The following is a 26,692-nucleotide window of genomic DNA, read 5'->3' on the forward strand; positions in this document are numbered from 1 at the left end:
TTATCAATAAATTTATATTATTTTGTTTCTTAAAACAAGTGTGCCTGAGTTACCTTACTATACGTCTAACAGCTGGAGACTCGCCTTCTGCAATAGGAAATGGTAAGGTAAATGAAGCAGGAGCCTTGCTGAATTATTGGAATTACTGGTATTATAGAAGGCAAAACTAATTAATGAACCTAGTTAAAATTTCTTTATCAAATCCCACATTCTTATGGCATCCTCCTGGGAACTGGTCATATTTATTATCAATCATCAAAAAAATATACAAGGATTAGTTTAAATCTCACCTTTATATGAGCTTCTCCCGTATTTCTGTGGATGTGAAAGTCATGGAGACTTCAGAAGTGGGGGACCAATATTCATCCTGTTCTGTTCCCCCTTAGAGAATCACCACTGATTGTTGTGGGGGGGAGGGGAGGGGAGGGGGGGGGGTGGAATCGTCGCTGATCATTGTCTGGGTGGTTTGCTTTAACCTTGCAAGCAGCAAACCATTACAAGGATTTCTACAAACCATTCACAACTCTTTCTCAATTGTAATTTATGGCTTTTGGGTTGTAACTCATAGTTTAAGAAACACTGTGTAAGAGCATTCTTCAAAAATACACTGGACCAAATGAAGCAGCATATTAGGCTTTTAAGCAGAGATTAGTTTTAAAGAAAGACCATTCTCAAAAGGCACACAACAACTCTATATCAGAATAGTTAAATTTAGAGTTTTATTGTTATTTATTTAACAAATTCTTTTTTGTCCAAGGCGTCTTTTTAAAAAAAAAAAAAAAAAGCCATATTATGTACAATATTGGTGAGCACAAAGTTAACAAGCAATATCTTACAAAATTCAAAGTGGAATACACTATAACAAGTAAGTCAGTAATAAGTGTGCAATAATACAATACAATACAATACAGTTTATTTTTGTATAGCCCAAAATCACACAGGAAGTGCCGCAATGGGCTTTAACAGGCCTTGACTCTCTAAGAAGACAAGGAAAAGTTCCAAAAAAAACCTTGTAAGGAAAAAATGGAAGAAACCTTGGGAAAGGCAGTTCAAAGAGTGACCCCTTTCCAGGTAGGTTGGACGTGCAGTGGGTGACAAAAAAAAAGCTAGATGACTCAAACTCAAACACTGTTTACGTTGTTTAATGGTTGATTGCATAAGTGTAGCTGCAAATGTCTGAGAAATCCAAAAGTGAAGAACATCTAAGCAGTGCTAAAATGTTTTGTAAACACATGCCTAATCCTTAGTGGATTAATAGCAGTTCCGATGGTCATGGTGAGTTCATTTAACAACTTGACTGAAAGAGATGAGAAATATTGTCCAGTTTAATTATTTCTAGAAAATGAAGAGACACTGAGTAACAGGGCCAAAGTAGAACAGATTTATTATGTGGATGCATATTTGGACCAGAGACTGGTAATTTCAGACTTCAGACTCCACAGTTGCTGTGGTAGGATAATAAAAAGGAATGATGTAATTTATCGGTTAACATAGTCAATTTAGTAGTAGTACTTTGCTGACCTTGAAATATTGCCAACTATATTTTGTAGAAAAAAAAGGTGAATTTGATAAGGAGTGTTCTTACCAAAAGTTTGTTCTTATAAGAATGAATTGTTTCACAGTTATAATTATAGTCACACAATTATTTTAGCAGTGTGAACTGAATAAATTGTGTAAATATATTCTGATAAAGTTTTTGTTCTTCTAGATGCATCTGTCATGAATCTGTTGTCCATTCAGGAATCTTGCATTGAAGTAACTTCGTTCAATCCAGTACCAGCACTCCTGGAAGTGAAGGTGATACAAACACCTGAGCAAGTTCCATCCTGTATTACTTTTCCTGTGGACAGAGCCACATCACTTGAGAAAGTTTTCCTGGGAGAACTATGCATTTTTAATGCATTTGTATCCATAGGGACACATTTGAAGTTTCACTGGCATTTTACTGACAACAATATCACACATATTTTAGGAGGTGAATGTTCCAGAAAGGAAGACTGCCTGAGTAGCACGGTTGTAAGTCTGTTTTGTTTAATATGATGAATTTCATGTAATTAATTTGAAAAGAATTCCATCACTGTTTACAGAATTCTGTTTCTGTAATTTTTAAAAATAAATGTATCTGTTGGTTTCTGTAGATATATTAGTAGGAAAATAATGCAACTAGAAGCAAAACATTTTAATTGCAGGCCATTTGATTTGGGTTGTATCAATCTACAATATCTTCTATAGCAAGATTAACAATGGTAGGCAAACTAGGAGGATCAGGTCTAATAGAAACCTATAGACATTCAGATATAATAAATCTAACTGGCAGAGACACAGTCAGAACTTGTCTCTTTCAAAACACATGATTCTTCATTCACGAGACTGCTTACCAGCCAACCTGGTTAAATTCACATAACAATCATTAAACTTACAGAGAATTTCAATTTATTCCATGTTTTATAAGTAATCAAAATGTTAATAAGTTAGCTTCTGCTAAAGCCCATATCTATAGGATTTAGATAGAAAAGTAAACCCGGCTGGTGAAAGCACCTAATGGGGTAATGTCTTTTCCTGAAATGTAGTTTCCAGTAGCATTGTCTATTGGTAGGGTAGCTTTTGTGTGTAAAAATTGTATATTTTGACAGATTTTAATTGCTTAGTATTTATAGAATTGTGAAGAGTTGTTAATTGCTCCAGTTTAGGTAGTCCTACTCATTCATTTGACTCCCACTGTTCTGAACTCCAACTACTTTCCTGGGTCCTAATTGCTGAAAAATACTCTCAAAATACTATACAGAATGGTGATGGAATCAATCATTCACAGAAAAGAGAGTGTTATCATTTTTTAAATTAAAAAAGATGCTTTCTTGATGAAATGTGTAAAAGAAAAATCACACTAGTTGAAATATGGGCAGAGGTATTTGTTTCACTTTTACAAACAGTGTGGAAATACTGTTTTTCCTACACCTTACATTAGATATCTTTCATGTTTTGTAATAGGAGAGCACAAAGCATATTGTGTTAGCTAGTTAAGTAATTTCAATGGAATGCTTAAGAATTAGGAAAGGCACTGGTTAAACCAGTACTTCCTAGTGACAGAAAATTGATCCTGGAACACAAGCACAGGAAAAAAATATATAAAAAAAATCAAATGAATAAACTTCTGATTATGTACTGTATCAGGTTTATATTTGCTGGGTGGGTGGAAGCGGAGAGTGTCTATTTGGGAGGTACTCACTGATTAACACATATGTCAAATTAGTGTATGAAGATAAGAAATTTCTCAAACATTTGAAAACATACCAGTCCTAACTAAAATGTAAGACAACGGATTAATTCTCAAGATGTCTAAGAGTTTTAAAAGAACAGAAGACGTAAGCTGAAGGGGAGCCAAAATATTCTCAAGGCCACCTATCAAATAACATAGCAAATTGCCCACAAGAAAAAAACCTTATTTAGTTACAGGGAGTTTCATGTTTCCTTGAACCACTAATAGGTATTTGTGATAAATTTAAGCATATTCCTTTGTAAGACGTAGGGCTGTTCTGGTACAATAGGTAATACAGTACACCACGATGGTGCAGGTTATTCATTTACTTCCCACCTCCAAAGAACAAACACGATTATAAGCAACATACAGAGGCATGGTAAATAAGTACTGTTCATACATATTGTGAAAAATCCAAAAAAAAATGTTTATATCAGTACAACATAAAATAGTCAATTCCAAGATTATTCCAGATATTTACCCTTACTACATCTCACTAAAAAGATGCTTAAGCTTCTTTTGTTAAAATGTACTTTACATATCAGGTTGGAGAAAAAGTCACTTTGTCTGGAACATATTAGTTTTGCTGAATCCAGACATATAATGTATACATCTGGAGAAAACCATGAGTTCATTTTCCTTAAATCTGTGGGTCTCAGAGTGTCACATTTCTAGACTACACCTCATGGAGGTGGTTCTCAAAGCAAGGGTTGATGATTTTGAACTGCAAATTTCAGAGCTGCTCTCGTTAACCTGTTCCAACAGAGAGCAAGCTGCTGTTTACGATGAACAGTCTACAGTTGATAAGTCTCATAAAAAAACCCTATTAGATATATAAATGTGTGTCATGTCACATTTTAAAAATAAATATAACCTGATGCAAGGGATAAACATTTCTGTAGCATCAGATATGTCATCATGTCATCAATTGATGGATAGTAAGCATACATGATATATTGTTGCAGGTACTGTGTGTGCTCTCTGTTCAGGGTTACAAAGATAGTGTTGGAGTCAATATAAGCTTGAAAGAATTTGCAACTTTATTATGAAAATATGAATTGCAAAATATGCATTTGAAGTAAAGGGTGTGTCACATCCCATCAAAAGAACTGCCATTAAGAGAGCTGAGAACAAAGAGTCACAGGAGATGGAGATTTTAGTACTCAACACCTGAATCAACAAATCTGCCAGAAATAAGGCTGCACAACATCCACCTTCCGACTACACATCTAAACAAATAAAGATATTTAACACTGTCTAATTGGAAATGCAAACTTGCCATGACAAAATAACTAGGCTTTTAAAATGTTGTATTTCCATAGACCACAATGCTTATCTAAACACTATTTGCTATTGTTATGTCATATATTGATGTAATAGTTAAAATGACAGAAATTGTAGCAGACAGAGGCACTTCTCAAACCTGTGGAGTTCAGTAGTTGTGGTGGTCTTTGGGCGTGTTTTTGTCTTCTTTCACTGTTGCAGCGCTCATAACAATTTTCTGATTAATTATTGAACTTCAGTTACCTTCTGGTACTGAGCTCCTGAATGGATAACAGCAATTTTAACTTTTTATTTTCTCTCACCTTCGTCTTTTGTTCAGTATCTTTTGCGCTCTCCCAGAAACCCTAGCGGTAGAAGCCCTATGGGTGTAGCCTTTGTAGCACAGAATTCTGCCGCTATTCACTACACACTATTTTAACAGATTGTCCCCAGATGTGTATTTTTGTTTTTGTGTTTGGGAACCCATTAGCTAAATGCTCAGACTCGTGTATTATTGTTTTCTTTCTGTTTTTAAATTCTTGAAAGGTTAAAGCAGCCTGGATCTAGTCATTAAAAAGTCTATATAGGAAGTAGAGTAGGAGGCAGTTATTTACAGCTTTACATGTCCAAATGAGAAGTTTTAAATTGGCTTTAAATTAAACTGCTGACTAGAGTACTGATTTAAGTTGTTTCCAAAAGTTAAAGTATTGCCATCAGCCTGCAGATTCAAGCTCCCGAGGGTTAAAAGCAGTTGCTTTAAGAACTCTTTTTACACAAAGAGCTGTAAGCAGTTTGAATTCTAGTAATTGTAAGGATCCTACTGAGTTCTAGATTATTATTGTGTGCTGTTTAAATTTCATTTTTTTCCAATATACATTTTATAGTTTGTGTGCTAACTCTACAAATGGTTGCCATATGTTGTCTCTTGTCTCTGTGTAACAATGTCCTGTGTTTTGTGCTTCTGCAAACTAAGTTACCTGGCATAATTAAAGTCTGCCTATTTCTTGATTCTATCTGTAATCCTTACCATCCTGCTTTGAACTGAATTTGGTACAATAAACGAACATAAACAGACTAAAAATAATAATATAGTCAATTTTATTTTATATTTTATTTAAATAAATGTATTTGCTGCTTCTTATATTGCTTGTTAAGAAACTTCCTTAATGTCATGGTATTTTCAAGCTGAAGAAGGCAGGTTTTATAAAGTGTGGAAATATAATGACCAGAGATTTTAGAAGTGTCAAAAATATAAATGTTTTAAATGTTTCATTTTTCAATGTATTTTAGTTTTGTATTAACACTCTACACTGAGTGCAGGTGCAGAGCACTGTAGCAGTAGTACAAGGTAAATGTAAATGTAGATTATATGTAGCAAAAATAAAAATGACACAAAATAGAATTTAGGTGAAACATGGAAAAAAAATATTTCAAATTGTTAAAAAATAAATGAAATCATGAGAAAAAGAGTTAACTAATATTATTGAGATATGACCAATAGACAGTGGGGAAAAAAGAAATATTCTCCAGTCCAGAAGCATTAGTTGAGAAAATAAAATAAGATAGATAAATAAATCTTTGTCATTGTCACTTTTACAAAAGAACAACGAAATTGAAGGTGCTGTTGACTCAGTGTGAGGCATAAGAGTAAAAAAAAAAAAAAAAGGAATAGTAATAAGTACATTACAAATATATACAAATTACACTTGTCATATATACAAATTGCACTGTTTGACTTAAGGTCTATATTGCACATTTAGAGAATGATATGGAGCAGTTTTATTTGAGTTCAGGGCCATGATTGCTTTTGGATAAAAACTGTTCTTAAGGCGGTTTGTCCTGGTTTTCATTGCTCTGTATCTTTTGCCCGATGGCAAAAGCTGGAAGAGACAATGACTGGGATGTGATGAATCCTGTTAAATGTCTATTGCATTTTTTGTGGCATCGGTGGGTGTAGATTTGTTCCAGAGTAGGGAGGTACAGCCAATTGTTCTCTCAACTGCCATGACGAAAGAAGCGCTTTCCTTTCTGATGAAGTGCAACTGCCGTACCACACACACAGTCCGTACGTGAGCACACTCTTGAAGGCAAGGAGCAGATTTTTGGGGAGGTGGTTCTTTCTGAGGATTCTCAGAAAATACAGTCTTTGTTGCGCCGTTTTCAGTGGCTGCTTGGTGTTGGCGCTCCAGGTCAGGTCATCCTCTAGCTCAATGCCCAGAAACCTGAACACCGGTCCCTCTCCACACAGGCCCCGCCAATGATGAGTGGCTGGATGTCAGTTTTGTTTTTTCTAAAATCAATAACAAGCTACTTCGTTTTCGTGGTGTTGAGGAGCAGATTATTGACTCTGCACCACTCTGACAGCTGCTCCACCTCGTCACTGTATGCCAGCTCACCCTCCTTGCCCGAGATGAGTCTGAACACCATTGTGTCATCCGCAAACTTTACGATCTTGTTGCTGTGATGGGTGGGAACACAGTCATATGTGTAGAGAGTGTAGAGGAGTGGGCTGAGCACACAACCCTGTGGTGTCCCGGTGTGGAGTCTGAGAGCAGTGGCGTTGTGGGGAGAACCCAGCCTGACCCTCTGGGAGCGACCAGTCAGGAAGTCCAGTATCCAACTGCAGTACTGAAAGCATTGTAAATGACAATCTTCTCTTGAACATATATATGAAACTGTAAAAGAAAAAGTGCTCTGTCCTGTATAAATAATAAATTTAATACAGGTCAAATTCTGTTAGAATGAACTCTGTTTTAACGAAATCCCCGTTTTAACCTTTTTTTTTTTTTTTCTTCTCTCCTAGATAATTTTCTATACAACTAATATTTAAAATCCTCATCCCAGCGAAGTCTATTTTATCTACAAAAGTCATTACAATCAAGTAATTTTTTGTAAAAAGCAACAAAATACATTTATTCCTTCTGTACTTGGCCCAATAATTTTGATTCTGGAACTCCACTGAACACGTGCAAAACTTCACATAGTGTAAATATAATAGTGGTGATTTTTTTTTTGTTTTTTCAGTTTATTAAAAAAGACTGATATTTTAACTTGTGTATTATATTTTAGGAATTTCTAAATGTAGCTTTCAAGTCAAGTTCAAGTTGGGGAGCATGCACTGATACAGTATATTGCCGCACCCACTACACAACGAAACAACTCGGGATCCCGATTTGCAACCCCCCAGGCAGACACACAGTCCAGTTCCACCCTCCGGAAGTGACCCCCCCTCTATCTGCTGCAGCTAGGTGTTACGCGGGCGACCCCTTGGTCTGGTCCAGCCACTCGTGTCCCCAACAATGAGGATCTTACGAGCTGGATCACCCTCGGGGAAACGTGCCACATGGCCGTAGTGCTGTAACTGACGCTCTCTCACAATGCAGGTAATGTGCCTCATTCGGGACTCCATGAGCAACCGCTCATATGACACAAAGTAAAACCAACAGTACCCAAGGATTTTCCGGAGAGACACAGTACCAAAGGAGTCCAGTCTTCGTCTCAGGTCACTGGTTAGCGTCCATGTCTCGCAACCATATAGCAAGACAGGAAGCACCAGGACTCTAAAGACTTAGAGCTTCGTCCTTTTGCATAGATATTGGGAATGCCACACACCCCTTTCCAGCGACCTCATGACACCCCATGTTCTCTCCCAGTCTGTCTACTGACTTGAATGTCACTGCCAAGGTAAGTAAACCTTTCGACAAGGTTGACACACCCTCCGCAGACAGACACACTGCTGATGGCTGTGCCCAAGAGGTCATTAAAGGCCTGGATCTTGGTTTTTATCCAGGACACTCGCAAGCCCAGACACTCAGTCTCTTGAGTGTCCCGATCAGAGCCTCCATTGACTCCTCGAAGATCACAGCATCATCAGCAAAGTCAAGATCCGTGAACCTTTCTTCACCAACATATGCCCCACAGCCGCTGGCCCCCACGACCTTGCCCAACACCCAGTCCATACAAGCATTGAACAGAGTAGGAGCAAGAACACACCCCTGACGAACCCCAGAATCAACTGGGAAAAACGCAGAGGTCCTGCCTCCACTCTGCACAGCACTCATAGTACCAATGTATAGGCCAGCCATGAGCAGTAATATCCGCCTATAGTTGCTGCAATCCAGGCGATCACCCTTCCCTTTCCAGTTAGGAACGACAAGTCCCGTTTTCCAGTCAGTTGGGATGATGCCAGTCTCCCAAATGGAAGCAGTGATTGCTTGCAATGCCAGGAGGACAGCCTTACCACCTGCCTGGAGAAATTAGCCCCGGATACCACAGATCCCTGCAGCCTTACAACCCCCCCCCCCCCGAATCAGCTGGTTCACCACCTGTGCAGTGTCAGTGAGATTGGGTGGTTTACAGCTAATTGGAGGATCAACCTCAGGAACCGTGGACCCAGAGATATCCAACGTCCTAGCCAGAGGATCAGCTTTCAACAACTGCTCAGAGTAGCCAGCCCAGTGGGCCACAACTGCAGTGTCATCCGTAAGGACTGTTCCATCAGCTGCCCTGACTGCGACTCTCCAAGGAACAGATTCAGATGTGCGTAAGGCTTCGCTTCCTCTGTAAGCAGGACGTGGGTCGCTAGACCAGAGATGGTATGTCACTTGCTCACAAATTCCTCTAACAAACGCCTCCTTATCTGCCCTTAGAGCTCTTGCAGCCATCCCTCTCAGTTCCTGGTACAGACCAGAGTTACCATTGAGCCGTATGCTGCAACTCTTCTCAATGATATCCAGGGTGCTCTGCGAGATGAAACACCTCCTTCTGGGAAAACCGGTTACACCAACACAACCCTCAGCAACCTTCAGGGTCTTGTCACAGAAGGTCTCCCACATCACATTAGGATCGGCAGTCATACCCAAATCTGCAAGTTCCTCACACAAACTGTGTGCAAACTGATTAGAAACAGCCATGTTTCTAATGAGTTTTAAGTGACTATAGTTTATAACCAATACTATACCTATACTAGCAAAAATGAGCTTAATGGTACAATGGTAAGTTCAAGTGCATTTATGAATGTATGTTCACTGGATATGCCTTACATCCCTGTTTCTTTGTGCGTTCTGTTGCCTTTTTCCATCAGTCGTTCTAGCCCTTATAGTCCTCTTTCTTTGTGCCTCTTATTGCCTTTCTTTGTCTGATGTTTTAGCCCTGTTGTTAGCACCAGGCGGCATGACACCCAGATGCATGGATGTATGCTGCACGGTTTACTATCTTACACTGACCATTTGCTTTGTACATCAGACATTCCCTTCCTCGTGTTGACGACAGATGACATTACTCCCCTGAGCACAGACGGCAGACATTTATCACTTTATGTATAAATATATTGTGACAGATGGCTGGGGCCTCCATAATGGATAGACCTGTGTCAGGGGTTAAGTTTTGGGACCAGGAGCACCCCCTGGAGTCATGTATACAAAATAGTGGCATGCAAAAGTTTGGGCACCCTTGCTTAAAATGTCTGTTATGGTGAATAGTTAAGTGAGCAGAAGATGAACTAATCACCACAAGGCATAAAGAGGACCCATTTCCGTAATATTTTAAGCAAGATTACATTTTTATTTCCATCATTCACAGGTTCAAAATACCAAAAAAATTAATAGGACCTGAAGCAAAAGTCTGGGCACTCGGCATGGTCAGTACTTTGTGACACCCTCTTTGGCAAGTATTACAGCTTGTAAATGCTTTTTGTAGCTATCGAAGAGCCTTTCGGTTCTTTCTTGGTGTATTTTCTACTATTTGTCATTGAAAAAGGCTTCTAATTGTGCAAGATTCTCGGGCTTCGTTGCATGCACCTCTCTCTTGAGATATTCCACAGATTTTTAATGATGTTTAGGTCGGAGGACTGTGGGAGCCATATCAAAACCACAAGCTTGTTCCTCTTGAGGTATTGTATTTTAGATTCTGCGGTGTGTTTCAGATCATTATCTTGTTGTAGAATCCATCCTCTTTTAACTTTAACTTTTTTATACAGTTAGGTCCATAAATATTTGGACAGAGACAACTTTTTTCTAATTTTGGTTCTGTACATTACCACAATGAATTTTAAATGAAACAACTCAGATGCAGTTGAAGTGCAGACCTTCAGCTTTAATTCAGTGGGGTGATCAAAACGATTGCATAAAAATGTGAGGCAACTAAAGCATTTTTTTAACACTATCCCTTCATTTCAGGGGCTCAGAAGTAATTGGAAAATTGACTCAAAGGCTATTTCATGAGCAGGTGTGGGGAAGTCTGTCGTTATGTCATTATCAATTAAGCAGATAAAAGGCCTGGAGTTGATTTGAGGTGTGGTGCTTGCATGTGGAAGATTTTGCTGTGAACAGACAACATGCGGTCGAAGGAGCTCTCCATTCAGGTGAAAGAAGCCATCCGTAAGCTGCAAAAACAGAAAAAACACATCCGAGAAATTGCTACAATATTATGAGTGGCAAAATCTACAGTTTGGTATATCCTGAGAAAGAAAGCAAGCACTGGTGAACTCAGCAACGCAAAAAGACCTGGACGTTCACGGAAGACAACAGTGGTGGATGATCGCAGAATCATTTCTACGCTGAAGAGAAACCCCTTCACAACAGCCAAGCAAGTGAACAACACTCTCCAGGGGGTAGGCGTACCGATATCCAAGTCTACCATAAAGAGAAGACTGCATGAAAGTAAATACAGAGGGTGTACTGCAAGGTGCAAGCCACTCATAAGCCTCAAGAATAGAAAGGCTAGATTGGACTTTGCTAAAGAACATCTAAAAAAGCCAGCACAATTCTGGAAAAACATTATTTGGACAGATGAAACCAAGATCAACCTCTACCAGAATGATGGCAAGAAAAAAGTATGGAGAAGGCGTGGAACAGCTCATTATCCAAAGCATACCACATCATCTGTAAAACACGGTGGAGGCAGTGTGATGGCTTGGGCGTGCATGGCTGCCAGTGGCACTGGGACACTAGTGTTTATTGATGATGTGATACAGGACAGAAGCAGCCGAATGAATTCTGAGGTGTTCAGAGACATACTGTCTGCTCAAATCCAGCTAAATGCAGTCAAATTGATTGGGCAGCGTTTCATGATACAGATGGACAATGACCCAAAACATACAGCCAGAGCAACCCAGTAGTTTATTAAAGTAAAGAAGTGGAACATTCTTGAATGGCCGAGTCAGTCACCTGATCTTAACCCAATTGAGCATACATTTCACTTGTTGAAGACTAAACTTCGGACAGAAAGGCCCACAAACAAACAGCAACTGAAAGCCGCTGGGGGATTGTGTTAAAAAAATGCTTTAGCTGCCTCACGTTTTTATGTAATCGTTTTGTTCACCCCACTGAATTAAAGCTGAAAGTCTGCACTTCAACTGCATCTGAGTTGTTTCATTTAAAGTTCATTGTGGTAATGTACAGAACCAAAGTTAGAAAAAAGTTGTCTCTGTCCAAATATTTATGGACCTAACTGTGTGTGTGTGTGTGTGTGTATATGTGTGTGTGCGTGTGTGTGTATGTGTGTATAATATACAGTGCATCCGGAAAGTATTCACAGCGCATCACTTTTTCCACATTTTATGTTACAGCCTTATTCCAAAATGGATTAAATTCATTTTTTTCCTCAGAATTCTACACACACCACATAATGACAACGTGAAAAAAGTTTACTTGAGGTTTTTGCAAATTTATTAAAAATAAAAAAACTGAGAAATCACATGTACATAAGTATTCACAGCCTTTGCTCAATACTTTGTTGATGCACCTTTGGCAGCAATTACAGCCTCAAGTCTTTTTGAATATGATGCCACAAGCTTGGCACCCCTATCCTTGGCCAGTTTTGCCCATTCCTCTTTGCAGCACCTCTCAAGTTCCATCAGGTTGGATGGGAAGCATCGGTGCACAGCCATTTTAAGATCTCTCCAGAGATGTTCAATCGGATTCAAGTCTGGGCTCTGGCTGGGCCACTCAAGGACATTCACAGAGTTGTCCTGAAACCACTTCTTTGATATCTTGGCTGTGTGCTTAGGGTCGTTGTCCTGCTGAAAGATGAACCGTCGCCCCAGTGTGAGGTCAAGAGCGCTCTGGAGCAGGTTTTCATCCAGGATGTCTCTGTACATTGCTGCAGTCATCTTTCCCTGTATCCTGACTAGTCTCCCAGTCCCTGCCGCTGAAAAACATCCCCACAGCATGATGCTGCCACCACCATGCTTCACTGTAGGGATGGTATTGGCCTGGTGATGAGCGGTACTTGGTTTCCTTTCAACGTGACACCTGGCATTCACACCAAAGAGTTCAATCTTTGTCTCATCAGACCAGAGAATTTTCTTTCTCATGGTCTGAGAGTCCTTCAGGTGCCTTTTGGCAAACTCCAGGTGGGCTGCCATGTGCCTTTTACTAAGGAGTGGCTTTCGTCTGGCCACTCTACCATACAGGCGTGATTGGTGGATTGCTGCAGAGATGGTTGTCCTTCTGGAAGGTTCTCCTCTCTACACAGAGGACCTCTGGAGCTCTGACAGAGTGACCATTGGGTTCTTGGTCACCTCCCTGACTAAGGCCGTTCTCCCCTGATCACTCAGTTTAGATGGCCGGCCAGCTCTAGGAAGACTCCTGGTGGTTTCAAACTTCTTCCACTTACGGATTATGGAGGCCACTGCGCTCATTGAGACCTGCAAAGCAGCAGAAATTTTTCTGTAACCTTCCCCGGATTTGTGCCTCGAGACAATCCTGTCTCGGAGGTCTACAGACAATTCCTTTGACTTCATGCTTGGTTTGTGCTCTGACATGAACTGTCAACTGTGGGACCTTGTATAGTGTAAGAGTTAAATTTGAACCCTGCTCCAGTGTATAACTGGCATGTGTCTGAGTTGAATGAATGAATTGTATAAATATAGCACTGAGGACATTTTTTCCTTTGTAGCAATGTGACTAGCATGTGGCTAACATGTAGTACACTTGTTACCTCTTCGAAGATTTAGATAAAGAATAACGATTGACGCTTTCTCCTGCCTGTGTTTTATTGCTTAAATCGGGGCATTCCAGATGGTGCCTGTGTGTATTAAATTTTCTTCCACAATAGACAGGTGTGTGCCTTTCCAAATCATGTCCAATCAACTGAATTTACCACAGATGAACTCCAATTATGCTGCAGAAACATCTCAAGGATGATCAGGGGAAACAGGATGCACCTGAGCTCAATTTTGAGCTTTATGGCAAAGGCTGTGAATACTTATGTACATGTGCTTTCTCAATTTTTTTATTTTTAATAAATTTACAAAAACCTCAAGTAAACATTTTTCACATTGTCATTATGGGGTGTTGTGTGTAGAATTCTGAGGAAAAAAATGAATTTAATCCATTGTGGAATAAGGCTGTAACATAACAAAATGTGGAAAAAGTGATGCGCTATGAATACTTTCCGGATGCACTGTGTATATATATATATATATGTATAATATATATGTAATACACACACACACACACACACACACACACACACAGTAGACCCCCGTGAAGTTGCGGTGCAGAGTTCGCAGCTTCAGTCATTCGTGGATTTTTCCTTAGAACCTATCTAATGGTTATTAGCGGAAACCACAAATATCCTCTGCAATTTTTATAGCTTTTTTCGTGGCAATACTGTAATGTAGAGAGAACAGGAAGCAACTATAGCGGAAACGAGGCTTGGGATGGTGAAAGTAGCCAATAGAATTTGAAACTGCGACTCCCATAAGTCCCTGCAGTGGCCCTGATTGGTCTTCTGGTGAGGGTGCTTGGGGCTATTGGGGTCAAAGGATGTCAGCGTGGCTTTTACAAAGGGGGCCGGTGACCAGAAGCAAAAAAAAAAAGTTTTTAGAATTTGTGTTTCAAGTTCCTGTCGCTCTGTCTGCCTTCTGTTGGGTTACCTGTACTTGTTCGTTTTGTCCTGTATTGTTTCGTGTTTGGCGTCTGCATTGTCTGCCTGTGTACATGAGGACTAAGTGGATTCATGGCCATCCTGCAAAGAAAGAAGCGCTCCTGAACCCGTCTTCACCATTTTCGGTACTTGCGGTAGGACTATCTATTTTCATCATTACATTTCATCCGTTGCCGTTTTTCATGATTTACTGCGTGTGTTTTCTTGGTGCTTTGTTGTATTTAACACTAGAATTACCAGTGTCTACGAAAAAACTCGTAGATCCAGCCCACCTTAAAATCGTTCTCACCTCTCTACCAGCGTCTTTTGTCTTCTAAATGTGCCAATTAAGATGAGCAGCAAGCAGCCGGCTATTCCATCCCCCACCGTCGCAGAACGTTCACTAAGTTTTCCCAGCTCATGCCTTGTTTGATTATCTGGGAGTAACTGAACTGCTGGAGTTTTAGAGTGGAAATAATAGACCTAAGTTTGATTCCCAGCTGGGGAGAAAGTTTTTTTTTCTTTTCTTTTTAACCTCAAATGGACATAAAATTTATAAATTGGTATGCACTGTAAATTGTTAAGTTTAAAATGTCGATTGCGGTTATTTCTGTTGAGTAATTCCTGCTTTTTACTTAGAGTCAGAACAGGAGCTTATTCAGCTTCTGATCTGACTCTAACAGCGCCAGTATAAATTCACACCCGATCTGACGCTTTTCGTTTAAAAATAATATTGCATTATAGCGCATCTTTATATGAAAACAACAGTGTCAGATGGAGAATGTCTGATGATTGCATATAGTGCTGAAGTTACTGCTCTTTACTATGCTTTCCTCTGCATGTCCTGGAGTACAAAAGAAACAGTGGTAGTATGTATCGTGATACACTGCATAGCTATAGTGTGTCTTTATGTGAAAACAGCAGCGTTAGATGAGGAGGGGAGGGGAAGGATCCTGAATGCAACTGAGAGAATGAAATGTGAATTAAAAAAAAAAAAAAGACAAAGCTAACCTTTACAAGTTTCATAAATTACACCGGCTGTTACAGGCTGAAATCAAATGTATGTTTTTATTCTAAAATAATAAGAATAAAAGCAGTTCACTTCTCAAAAGGGAGTCGTGCAGGATCAAACTCGTGACCTTTTGATTCCCAGTCAGCAGCTGATACTGTTGCGCCACGGTGGCAGTCATAGTAAATATGTGTCAATGTCGCATGTTAAGGCGGCTTTTTTTCCGGCAATTATATTTTTGAATAAAAGCACACTTGTTCGGTTATATTTGTACATTTTGTGAAAGCGTTTCTTTGATATTTGGACTTCAGGCTTCATACATTGTATAGTTTATGCCTACATTTTGTCATTTACTACTAGAATATGAAAAACGTTTTTGTTTTAAAAATGTGTTTACACAGATTACTGTAGAAACAGAACACACATGAATGCATGTGTTCCAAATAACGATCTATTATTTCCACTCTAAAACTCCACTTCAATCCCAGATAATCCATCAAGGCATGAGCTGGGAGAAGTTCGTGCACGTTCTAAGTTGGTGGGGGGATGGAATAGCCGGCTGCTTGCAGCTTGTCTTTATCTGCACATTTAGAAGACAAAAGACGCTGGTGGAGAGGTTCGAAAGGATTTAAGAAGCGATTTAAGGTGGGACAAATCTACGAGTTTTTTCGTAGGCTCTGGTAATTCTAGTGATAACGTGTAATCACTATAAGGGTACAGTGGTGGTATCGTTGTTTTCATTTATTTCATTTGTTTTCATTACATTCTTTATTTGCTATTTGATTACCGGATTGCTTTGTTTTTGTCTCTGTTTGTGAGTGCGTGCATGTCGGGTCAAGGCTGGGTGCGTCCTTGGAATCTCCACCATAAAAATAAATAAATCGCCATCTTAGACACTGCAGTTGTGACCCGCTGGGCTGGCTACTTTGAGCAGTTGTTCAAAGCTGATCCTTCGGCTAGGACGTTGGATATCTCTGGGTCCACGGTTCTTGAGGCTGATCCTCCAATTAGCTGTGAACCACCCAATCTCACTGAGACTGCAGAGGTGGTGAAGCAGCTGAGATGGGGGAAGGCTGCAGGGATCTGTGGTATCCGAGGTGAACTTCTCCAGGCTGGTGGTAAGGCTGTCCTCCTGGCATTGCAAGCAATCTTTGCTTCCATTTGGGAGACTGGCATCATCCCAACTGACTGGAAAACGGGACTTGTCGTCCCTATCTGGAAAGGGAAGGGTGATCGCCTGGATTGTAGCAACTACAGGGGGATAACACTGCTCTCGGTGCCGGGTAAGGTCCTTGCTAGGGTCGTCCTCAATAGGGTCCGTGATCACTTGCTCACCTACCAGCGACCGGAACAGTCTGGTTTTACTCCTAAGAAGTTTACCATCGACCGCATCCTGGCACTGAGGGTTCTCATGGAGCACAAACGTGAATATTGGCAGAGTTTCTTTGCAGCCTTTATTGATTTTCACAAAGCATTTGACTCAGTTGATCAAGCTGCCCTGTGGGACATCCTGATGGTTCGTGGGATCCCTTCGAGGTTGCTGAATATCATGGCTGGCCTGTACACTGGTACTGCGAGTGCTGTGCAGAGTGGAGGCAGGACTTCTGTGTTTTTCCCAGTTGATTCTAGGGTTCGTCAGGGGTGTGTTCTTGCTCCTACTCTGTTCAGTGCTTGTATGGACTGGGTGTTAGGCAAGGTCGTTGGGTCCAGCAGCTATGGGGCATCTGTTGGTGAAGAAAGATTCACAGATCTAGACTTTTCTGATGATGCTGTGATCTTCGCGGAGTCAATGGAGGCTCTGATCAGGATGCTCGAGAGACTGAGTGAGGAGTCTGAGTGTCTGGGCTTGCGAGTGTCCTGGATAAAAACCAAGATCCAGGCATTTAATGACCTCTTGGGCACATCCATTTGCAGTGTGTCTGTTTGCAGAGAGAGAGTGTTGACCTTGTTGAGAGGTTTACTTACCTTGGCAGTGACAATTCATGTCATGTCATTCATGTGACTCTTCCTGTGAATTCAGTAGATGGATTGGGAGAGCATGGGGGGTCATGAGGTCGCAGGACAGGGGTGTGTGGCGCTCCCAATATCTATGCCAAAGGATGAAGCTTTAAGTCTTTATAGTCCTGGTGCTTCCTGTCTTGCTATATGGTTGTGAGACATGGACGCTAACCAGTGACCTGAGACGAAGACTGGGCTCCTTTGGTACTGTTGACTTTGTGTTGAATGAGCGGTTGCTCATGGAGTCCCGAATGAGGCACATTACTTGCATTGTGAGGGAGCGTCAGTTACGGCACTATGGCCATGTGGCGTGTTTCCCCGAGGGTGATCCGGCTCATTAGATCCTCATTGTTGGGGACCCGAGTGACTGGACCAGACCAAGGGGTCGCCCACGTAACACCTGGCTGCAGCAGATAGAGGGTCATTTCCGGAGGGTGGGACTGTACCGCGTGTCTGCCTGGGGGATTGCAAATCGGGATCCCGAGTTGTTTCATTGTGTAGTGGGTGCGGCAACGCACTGTACCAGTGCATGTTCCTGAACTTGACTTGATTTAGACGGGTGTGAATCTTAGCAGCACCAGACCGCTACAGCGTTGTTCATTTCTTCTTGCTGCTGATTGACTGTGATGCATTAAAACCCGAAGATGCCGTCGAAACGCCCTGCACCTTCTAAGGCTTCTGGCAATGAAAACGCGCTTGCATGAATTACAGTACATGTAGTGGTAATATCGGTATTTTACATTCTAGCACTGCGAAAGCAGTACAATATACAGGTTTACCTTTACATTCTTTTATTTTAGGTAATGTATTACGCTCAGTTTGAAATGAAGTTAAAGTGTTTTGGAGGAATATTTAGGGTTTAAACTACAAAAATAGGCATTTTTTAACCACATCCAAAATTCGCGGTTTTTCACAATTCACGGGTGCTGTAGGAACGTAACCCCCGCAAATTTTAGGGGTGTACTATAGGTACACAGTATGAACTCTGGTCATGAATGTTTCCAAACACGTACAAATCGGGGTACAATCAAAACGTTTGCCAAAATTTTGCCTTTTTGCAAACAAAAACACTGGCGGCCAGTTTCTCTACGCGCTTTGTACTTGCCAATGATTTCTCATTCTCCGTTTCCCATTTTCTTTTGTTTGCGTGTACAGACCCTAACAAAGCAGCTGATGTTGCAAAAGGAGTTACAATGTTAACCAAGCAGAGGCCTGAAGTGCTGGAAGAGATGGAAAAACTGTTGCTAGTGTGGTTGAATGTGAAGCTACTTGCAGGGGATAGCGTAAGCGAGGCGATCATATGCGAGAAAGCCAGGAGGATTCATGGCGATTTGCTAAATAAAAAATCCTTCTTCGAGTGGCGAAGGTGAGGAATTTAAAGCCAGTAGAGGATGGTTTGAAAAGTTTCGCAGGAGAAGTGGCATTTCATTTTTTTTCCCTGTACTTTACGAACTGCTCGCTGTAAACTTTTTTTTATGAGTAAGGGTCTAGCGTGAACTCTTACAATGTTAGTTTTCTCTGTTGTTCAACATTTTCTCACCGTTATTCAATGTTTTTACATTTATTTTACTATTACACTGTACATTCTATGGTATAATTAACTATTTTTGTGCTAAAAAATATATATATATTTACATACAGTTTGTACGGTCTGGAACGGATTAATTGTATTTACATACAATCTTCTGGGGAAATTACGTTTGGGTCACGACCAAATCGGGTCACGTCCAGAGTTTTGGAATGAATTACGGTCGTGACCAGAGGTACTGCTGTATATGTATGTATGTATGTATGTATGTATGTGTATATGTGTATATATACACGTGTGTGTGTGTGTGTGTGTGTGTGTGCGTGTGTGTGTGTATATATATGTGAATATATATATATATATATATATATATATATATATATATATATATATATATATACAGTGCATCCAGAAAGTATTCACAGCGCATCACTTTTTCCACCTTTTGCTATGTTACAGCCTTATTCCAAAATGGATTAAATTCATTTTTTTCCTCAGAATTCTGCACACAACACGCCATAATGACAATGTGAAAAAAGTTTACTTGAGGTTTTTGCAAATTTATTAAAAATAAAACTGAGAAATCACATGTACATAAGTATTCACAGCCTTTGCTCAATACTTTGTTGATGCACCTTTGGCATTAATTACAGCCTCAAGTCTTGTTGAGTATGTTGCCACAAGCTTGGCACACCTATCCTTGGCCAGTTTCGCCCATTCCTCTTTGCACCACCTCTCAAGCTCCATCAGGTTGGATGGGAAGCGTCGGTGCACAGCCATTTTAAGATCTCTCCAGTGATGTTCAATCGGATTCAACTCAGGGGCTCTGGCTGGGCCACTCAAGGACATTCACAGAGTTGTCCTGAAGCCACTCCTTTGATATCTTGGCTGTGTGCTTAGGATCGTTGTCCTGCTGAAAGATGAACTGTCGCCCCAGTCTGAGGTCAAGAGCGCTCTGGAGCAAGTTTTCATCTAGGATGTCTCTGTACATTGCTGCAGTCATCTTTCCCTTTATCCTGACTAGTCTCCCAGTTCCTGCCACTGAAAAACATCCCCACAGCATGATGCTGCCACCGCCATGCTTCACTGTAGGGATGGTGCCAAGTTTCCTCCAAACGTGACGCCTGGCATTCACACCAAAGAGTTCAATCTTTGTCTCATCAGACCAGATAATTTTCTTTCTCATGGTCTGAGAGTCCTTCAGGTGCCTTTTGGCAAACTCCAGGTGGTGCTGCCATGTGCCTTTTACTAAGGAGTGGCTTCCGTCTGGCCACTCTACCATACAGGCGTGATTGGTGGATTGCTGCAGAGATGGTTGTCCTTCAGGAAGGTTCTCCTCTCTCCACAGAGGACCTCTGGAGCTCTGACAGAGTGACCATCGGGTTCTTGGTCACCTCCCTGACTAAGGCCCTTCTCCCCCGATCGCTCAGTTTAGATGGCCGGCCAGCTCTAGGAAGAGTCCTGGTGGTTTCAAACTTCTTCCACTTACAGATGATGGAGGCCACTGTGCTCGTTGGGACCTTCAAAGCAGCAGAAATTTTTCTGTAACCTTCCCCAGATATGTGCCTCGAGACAATCCTGTCTCGGAGGTCTACAGACAATTCCTTTGACTTCATGCTTGGTTTGTGCTCTGACATGAACTGTCAACTGTGGGACCTTATATAGACAGGTGTGTGCCTTTCCAAATCATGTCCAACCAACTGAACTTACCACAGGTGGACTCCAATTAAGCTGCAGAAACATCTCAAGGATGATCAGGGGAAACAGGATGCACCTGAACTCAATTTCGAGCTTCACAGCAAAGGCTGTTAATACTTATGTACATGTGCTTTCTCAGTTTTTTTTATTTTTAATAAATTTGCAAAAACCTCAAGTAAACTTTTTTCACGTTGTCATTATGGGGTGTTGTGTGTAGAATTCTGAGGAAAAAAATGAATTTAATCCATTTTGGAATAAGGCTGTAACATAACAAAATGTGAAAAAAGTGATGCGCTGTGAATACTTTCTGGATGCACTGTATATGTGTTATATATCTATATATCTATATATATCCTCTTTAATAAAATCCCTATATGAGTCCAAGTGTCCGTGTGTGTGTCTTCTGGTGAAGTGCGCATGCGCGGGGCATGGTGCGATGCACGATATTACTGTCGGAGAAAGTTACGGGCGTTTTACGGAAATACAAACCAGTATTACTGCGAGAGGAAATTAAAGGTACACAATACATTGACGCATATTACAGCCACATACAAGCCAGTATTACTGTCAGAGAAAATTAAAGATATATTGTGGACGTACAAATAGACTGTTCCTACTAATGTTTATGCACTACTGTTCTAGCGCCCGTAATGGTAACGGGCTTAATGACTAGTATGTATATGTGTATATACATATATATATATATATATATATATATATATATATATATAGATATACACAGTGGAACTTCTAGATACGAGTTTAATTCGTTCCAGCACTGAGCTTGTATAGCGAATTTCTCGTATCTAGAACAAACTTCCCCATTGAAAATAATGGAAATCCAGTTAATCCGTTCTGCACCCCAAAAATATTAACATAAAAATCAATTTTCCTAACAAATAACACTGATAAATAATATATACTGTAGTCTACCTTTAATAAATAGCACTGGTAAATAATATAACTGATTATTAAAAGAATCAAAACAGGTGTCCAAAGTGCAGTAGAGCATTCAATAAATCTTTAAATAAATAATCCTTAAAACAGTTGTGAAGTGGAGGTTTAAAACAAGAATAACAATCCTTTAACACGAGGTTAAAACATCAACAGGAAGCAGTCTTAAAAAAACAGATGACAATCCCCGGTGCTGCTTCTCTGTTAGCGTCAGCGTCTCATTTGCTTCTCCCATGTGGGCTCTGCAACAGGCAAGACACTCTTAATGCAGCTGACCTTCTCTACACCGTCCTGCTTCAGCTGTTTGGCTCGCCTGTTCAGCTACACGCGAGCCTGCACTCGCTCGCTCTCCCGTACCGACTTCCTTCTGCTGCTGCTTCCTGCCTCCTCCTGCAACCTCAGTTCTCTCTCCTCTCTTTTCTTTTACTTCTTCTCCACCTTAACCGGCTCGCGCTTCTCTATATATTCGGGGAGGACATGGCAGCTGCAGCCCATCAGCCACACGAACAATCATGGATGTGGGCAGTTTCCCATCTGTGCACTTAGGTGAGAAACGCAGACACCGCAGATCGCCCTGCGGCTCGCTACTGCTACCATGCCCCCTCGCTAAGCCGCGAGCTATACCCACAGCCTGGCTCGTTATGCGAGCCAATGCTCGTATTTAGATCTGAATTTTTCGCTCATACTTTCCTCGTATCTTGAATTTCTCGTATACAGAGGTGATCGTATCTCGAGGTTCCACTGTGTGTGTATATATATATATATATATATATATATATATATATATATATATATATATATATATATATATATATACACACATACTAGACTAAGAGCCCGTTTCGACAACGTAAGATGAAACGGGAACGAGTGGAATAGTGTAATATATAATAAGTATAAGCACCACAAACCTGATATAGGTGTATTGAATGAATGCGTAATTAGGCCTTGAGCTGTAGTCGAAATCGCCTTTCAGGCCTCTAGAGCTTTAATCGAAGTCGTCTTTCTCTTTGAATTTTTGCGGCCGTAAATCCGCCGCCTGCTGCAATGTTGGTCTCGTAAGGTTTTTCGGGCAGCTGCACAGAAGGCGACTGTGCATTCGGCTTCAGACATGCGCAGAAGGCGACGTGCACAAAGGCGACTGCGCATTCGGCTTCGGACGGACGTGAGTGAGTGAGTGAGGAGACTGGCGAATTATGTATTAAGATATATATATAAAATATGTGTGTGTGTATATACAGTATGTGTATATATATATGTATATACACACACACATATACACATATATATATGTAATCTATACTAATAAAAGGCAAAGCCCTCACTGACTGACTGACTGACTGATTGACTGACTGACTGACTCATCACTAATTCTGCAACTTCCCATGTAGGTGGAAGGCTGAAATTTGGCAGGCTGATTCCTTACAGCTTACTTACAAAAGTTAGGCAGGTTTCATTTCGAAATTCAACGCGTAATGGTCATAACTGGAACCTCTTTTTTCACAATATACTGTAATGGACGGCAGCTCGATGGCCGTGGGAGGAGGAGTTGAGTGTCACGTCATCATGCCTCCCACGTAATCACGTGAAAAGACTGTGAACGCAGTAGGGACAAATGAAGGAGGAGCCGCAAACAGCGAAGAACAAAAAATTCATTAAACAATTGAGAAGGGAGCGAGTGAAGCATACAAGCATGTTCATAAGGGAAACAAAGCACGGTGTAAAACGTAAGTTTAAATTAAGTTTATAGAAACGCTCCCGCTGCGGATTGCAATAACATACTCGCGAGATAAAAGTTTAATGAGAAGACACGAGGTATAAACGAACCACACGCCGTAGCGCAACGTTAGGGGCAACAGTTTCAACCATTCTATGATCTGCCTCTCGCAACTGAAAGACGGCACATGGCGGATGTTAGCCCACTTGCTGACCGCAGCGTTAGGGGCTTCAACTCTGGCGCTGACGATATTCGATTCTCGAGAGGGGATGCAGTGAGTGTGTATGCCTGATGAGCCCAGAATTAAGGAGAAACACGTGTCGCATACTCTTTGCATTATTTGAAAGTAAACTATTAAAACCATTCTATGATCAGCTTCTGGGAACAGAAAGAGGGCACGTGGCGGATGTAAGGCGACTTCCTGACCAACCACAAGCGTAACCTGGCAGGTAACCATCCATACAGTCATGTGATTCAGAAAACGAATGCCATGAATTTAATTACCACGATCTACATACTGTCAAATAAACGAAACACACGCCGTAGCGGGACAGCTGTGAAAAGCGAGGTTCACAAAAAAACAGATCCTTAACAAATTGTTATTGGTATATTTCGATCCGTTTAAAAAGGTTTTACTTTCTTCTTAAAAAATTAAAAGCAGTACTTCGCCGCAACGAAGCGCGAGAATTTGGCTATATATATCTGCTTCTCACAATTAAAAGAGGGCACGTGGCTGATTTTAGACGACTTCAAGACCAAACATAAGTGTTACCTGCCAGGTAGGGTTACCACTTTTAATACAAAAAAAATAAGGGACGCATACTGCAGCGGGTGCCACATCCCAGTGCCAACAGTTGCAGACTCTACTTAAAAGACCCGCCCTCCTCACTGGACAGTTAAAAAGACCAATCAAACTAACGATGGCATCAAGTATTACCCAATCAAAAGTAGGAAAGGAGGCATCTTCATAAAATGCGTGTGGGATGATTTGCATGAGACGCTACTTTAAAAAAAATGATAAAAAAAATACGGGACAAATTCCGTCCCATATTGATTCAAAACGGGACGCGCAATTTCATTCTCAAATACGGGACGATTCCGTATTTTAAAGGACGGGTAGCAACCCTACAGTGCCAGGTAACCACCCATACAATCGGATTGTGATTCAGACTAGGAATGCAATGAATGTAATTACCCCGATCTACATACAAGGCAAAAGTCTTGCAACATTCAAAGATGATGGCTTGGGATAAGTACACCATAGAACATAAAAGAGCTTATGAAGCCTTGAACCGAAAAAAGCAAGATCTCAGGGATCGTAAAAAAAAAAAGGAGGTAATGTCGTTTTACTCGTAGTAGATTTTAGTCAAACATTACCAGTTATTTCACGAGGGAGACCAGCAGATGAACTCAGCGCGTGTTTAAAATCCATGCTTCTCCCACGCTCGGTTATATGTCGCATGTTCTCGGGTAGGTGCACCAAAAAATGTATACATTTAAGCATGTAATGAGCAAACAAAAAATGAGGTATACCCGAAGGCACTGCAGTAGTACTTAATGTAACTTTACTTCTTAAATGTTAATGTTTTACTGTTTAATAATTTATACGCTTCTTATATGTTGTTCAAATTCTTTTATCAAAATACCAGTGACAGCGCAATGCACGATAACGTGGAGTGAATACACCATACGCATCCGCCCACGGCCGCCCTGGTGTGCGCAGATAGGAGTTGATTCTACAATAAAATAAAATAAAGATAAAAACCCAGGATTGTTTCCTGCCTTGTGCCCTGTGTTGGCTGGGATTGGCTCCAGCAGACCCCCGTGACCCTGTGTTCGGATTCAGCAGGTTGGAAAATGGATGGATGGATGGATAAAAAGAGTAATACAATCATCACCCATAAAGCGGATAGTAGACGTGACGTTCTATATGTGTACCAAATTTCAAGTCAATAGGTGAAACGGTTTGCGAGCTACAGGTGATTTAAAATCCTGGACAGACAAACGAATAGCCACGGTAGCACATTACAGAAGAAGATTTTACTGTTTAATAATTTATATTTATATGAAATGTGCTTCTTATATATTCATATTCTCATATGATAATGATGTTAATGTTGTTTATATTGATTTCTATGTTATTGAAACTGCATGTATGTGTGTATATGTATGTGTATATATATATATATATATATATATATATATATATATATATATATATATATATACTAGCAAAATACCCGCGCTTCGCAGCGGAGAAGTAGTGTGTTAAAGAGGTTATGAAAAAGTAAAGGAAACATTTTAAAAATAACGTAACATGATTGTCAATGTAATTGTGTTGTCATTGTTATAAGTGTTGCTGTCATATATATATATATATATATATATATATATATATATATATATATATATATATATACACATACACATATATTATAACACACTACTTCTCCGCTGCAAAGCGCGGGTATTTTGCTATATATATATATATATATATATATATATATATATATATATATATATATATATTCTCTTCCATTCATATACAGATATATATTATATATATACACACACATATATATATACACATACAGAGATATATATATATATATATATCTGTATGTGTATATATATATATATATATATATATGTGTGTGTGTATATATATATATGTATATATCTGTATGTGTATATATATATATGTGTGTGTATATATATATATATATATATATATATATATGAAAGAACGCACTATCTTTGATATATGCACATACTAAATCGACAGGACACACATTCAACTGGGACAACGTAAAAGTAAAGTTTAAGGCCAGTACAAAAAGCGCCAGAGAGTTGGCCGAGTCTTGGCTATCAGATGAAAATGCCATCAACAGACACTTGGACATAAACCCAGCATATGCCAACTTAAGAAGGACATATGCACTTTAATTAAACGATACACCCCCCCCCCCCCCCCCTTTGATCATACTGACTTAGTCACCTCCACCCACCCCCCACTGAATGTGTTGCTATATATTGCCTTTGATTCTTGTAAGTCTAAGCATTATCCTCTGATGAAGACCCCTGACGGGTTGAAAGCTCAGGAATAAAACTATTTTATGATACATGATTCGTTTTTTCTCCCTTTGTGGATCTCCAACTGCAAATATGCAAACCGTATCACAAACCTTCTCTTCCATTCATATATATATATATATATATATATATATATATATATATATATATATATATATGTGTATGTTTGTGTGTATGTATGTGTATATATATATATGTGTGTGTGTATGTATGTGTATATATATGTAGATGTGGTATGAAAAACTGTATATGTATATATGTATATGTATATGTATATGTATATATGTAAACTGTATATGTATATAT

At 40.1% G+C, this 26,692-nt stretch overlaps 1 protein-coding gene across 1 annotated transcript in view; it reads left to right on the plus strand.

Moving 5' to 3' along the window:
- Positions 1-26,692, plus strand: part of LOC114642973 (uncharacterized) — a 273,815-nt gene that overhangs the window by 82,920 nt on the left and 164,203 nt on the right. The window contains exon 7 of the mRNA XM_051928772.1: positions 1,709-2,016. Within this exon, the coding sequence (XP_051784732.1) occupies positions 1,709-2,016 (308 nt within the window). The remainder of the gene's footprint in view (positions 1-1,708; positions 2,017-26,692) is intronic.

The sequence above is a fragment of the Erpetoichthys calabaricus genome, chromosome 6 (assembly GCF_900747795.2).
Source record: "Erpetoichthys calabaricus chromosome 6, fErpCal1.3, whole genome shotgun sequence".
In the NCBI taxonomy this organism is placed as follows: domain Eukaryota; kingdom Metazoa; phylum Chordata; class Cladistia; order Polypteriformes; family Polypteridae; genus Erpetoichthys; species Erpetoichthys calabaricus.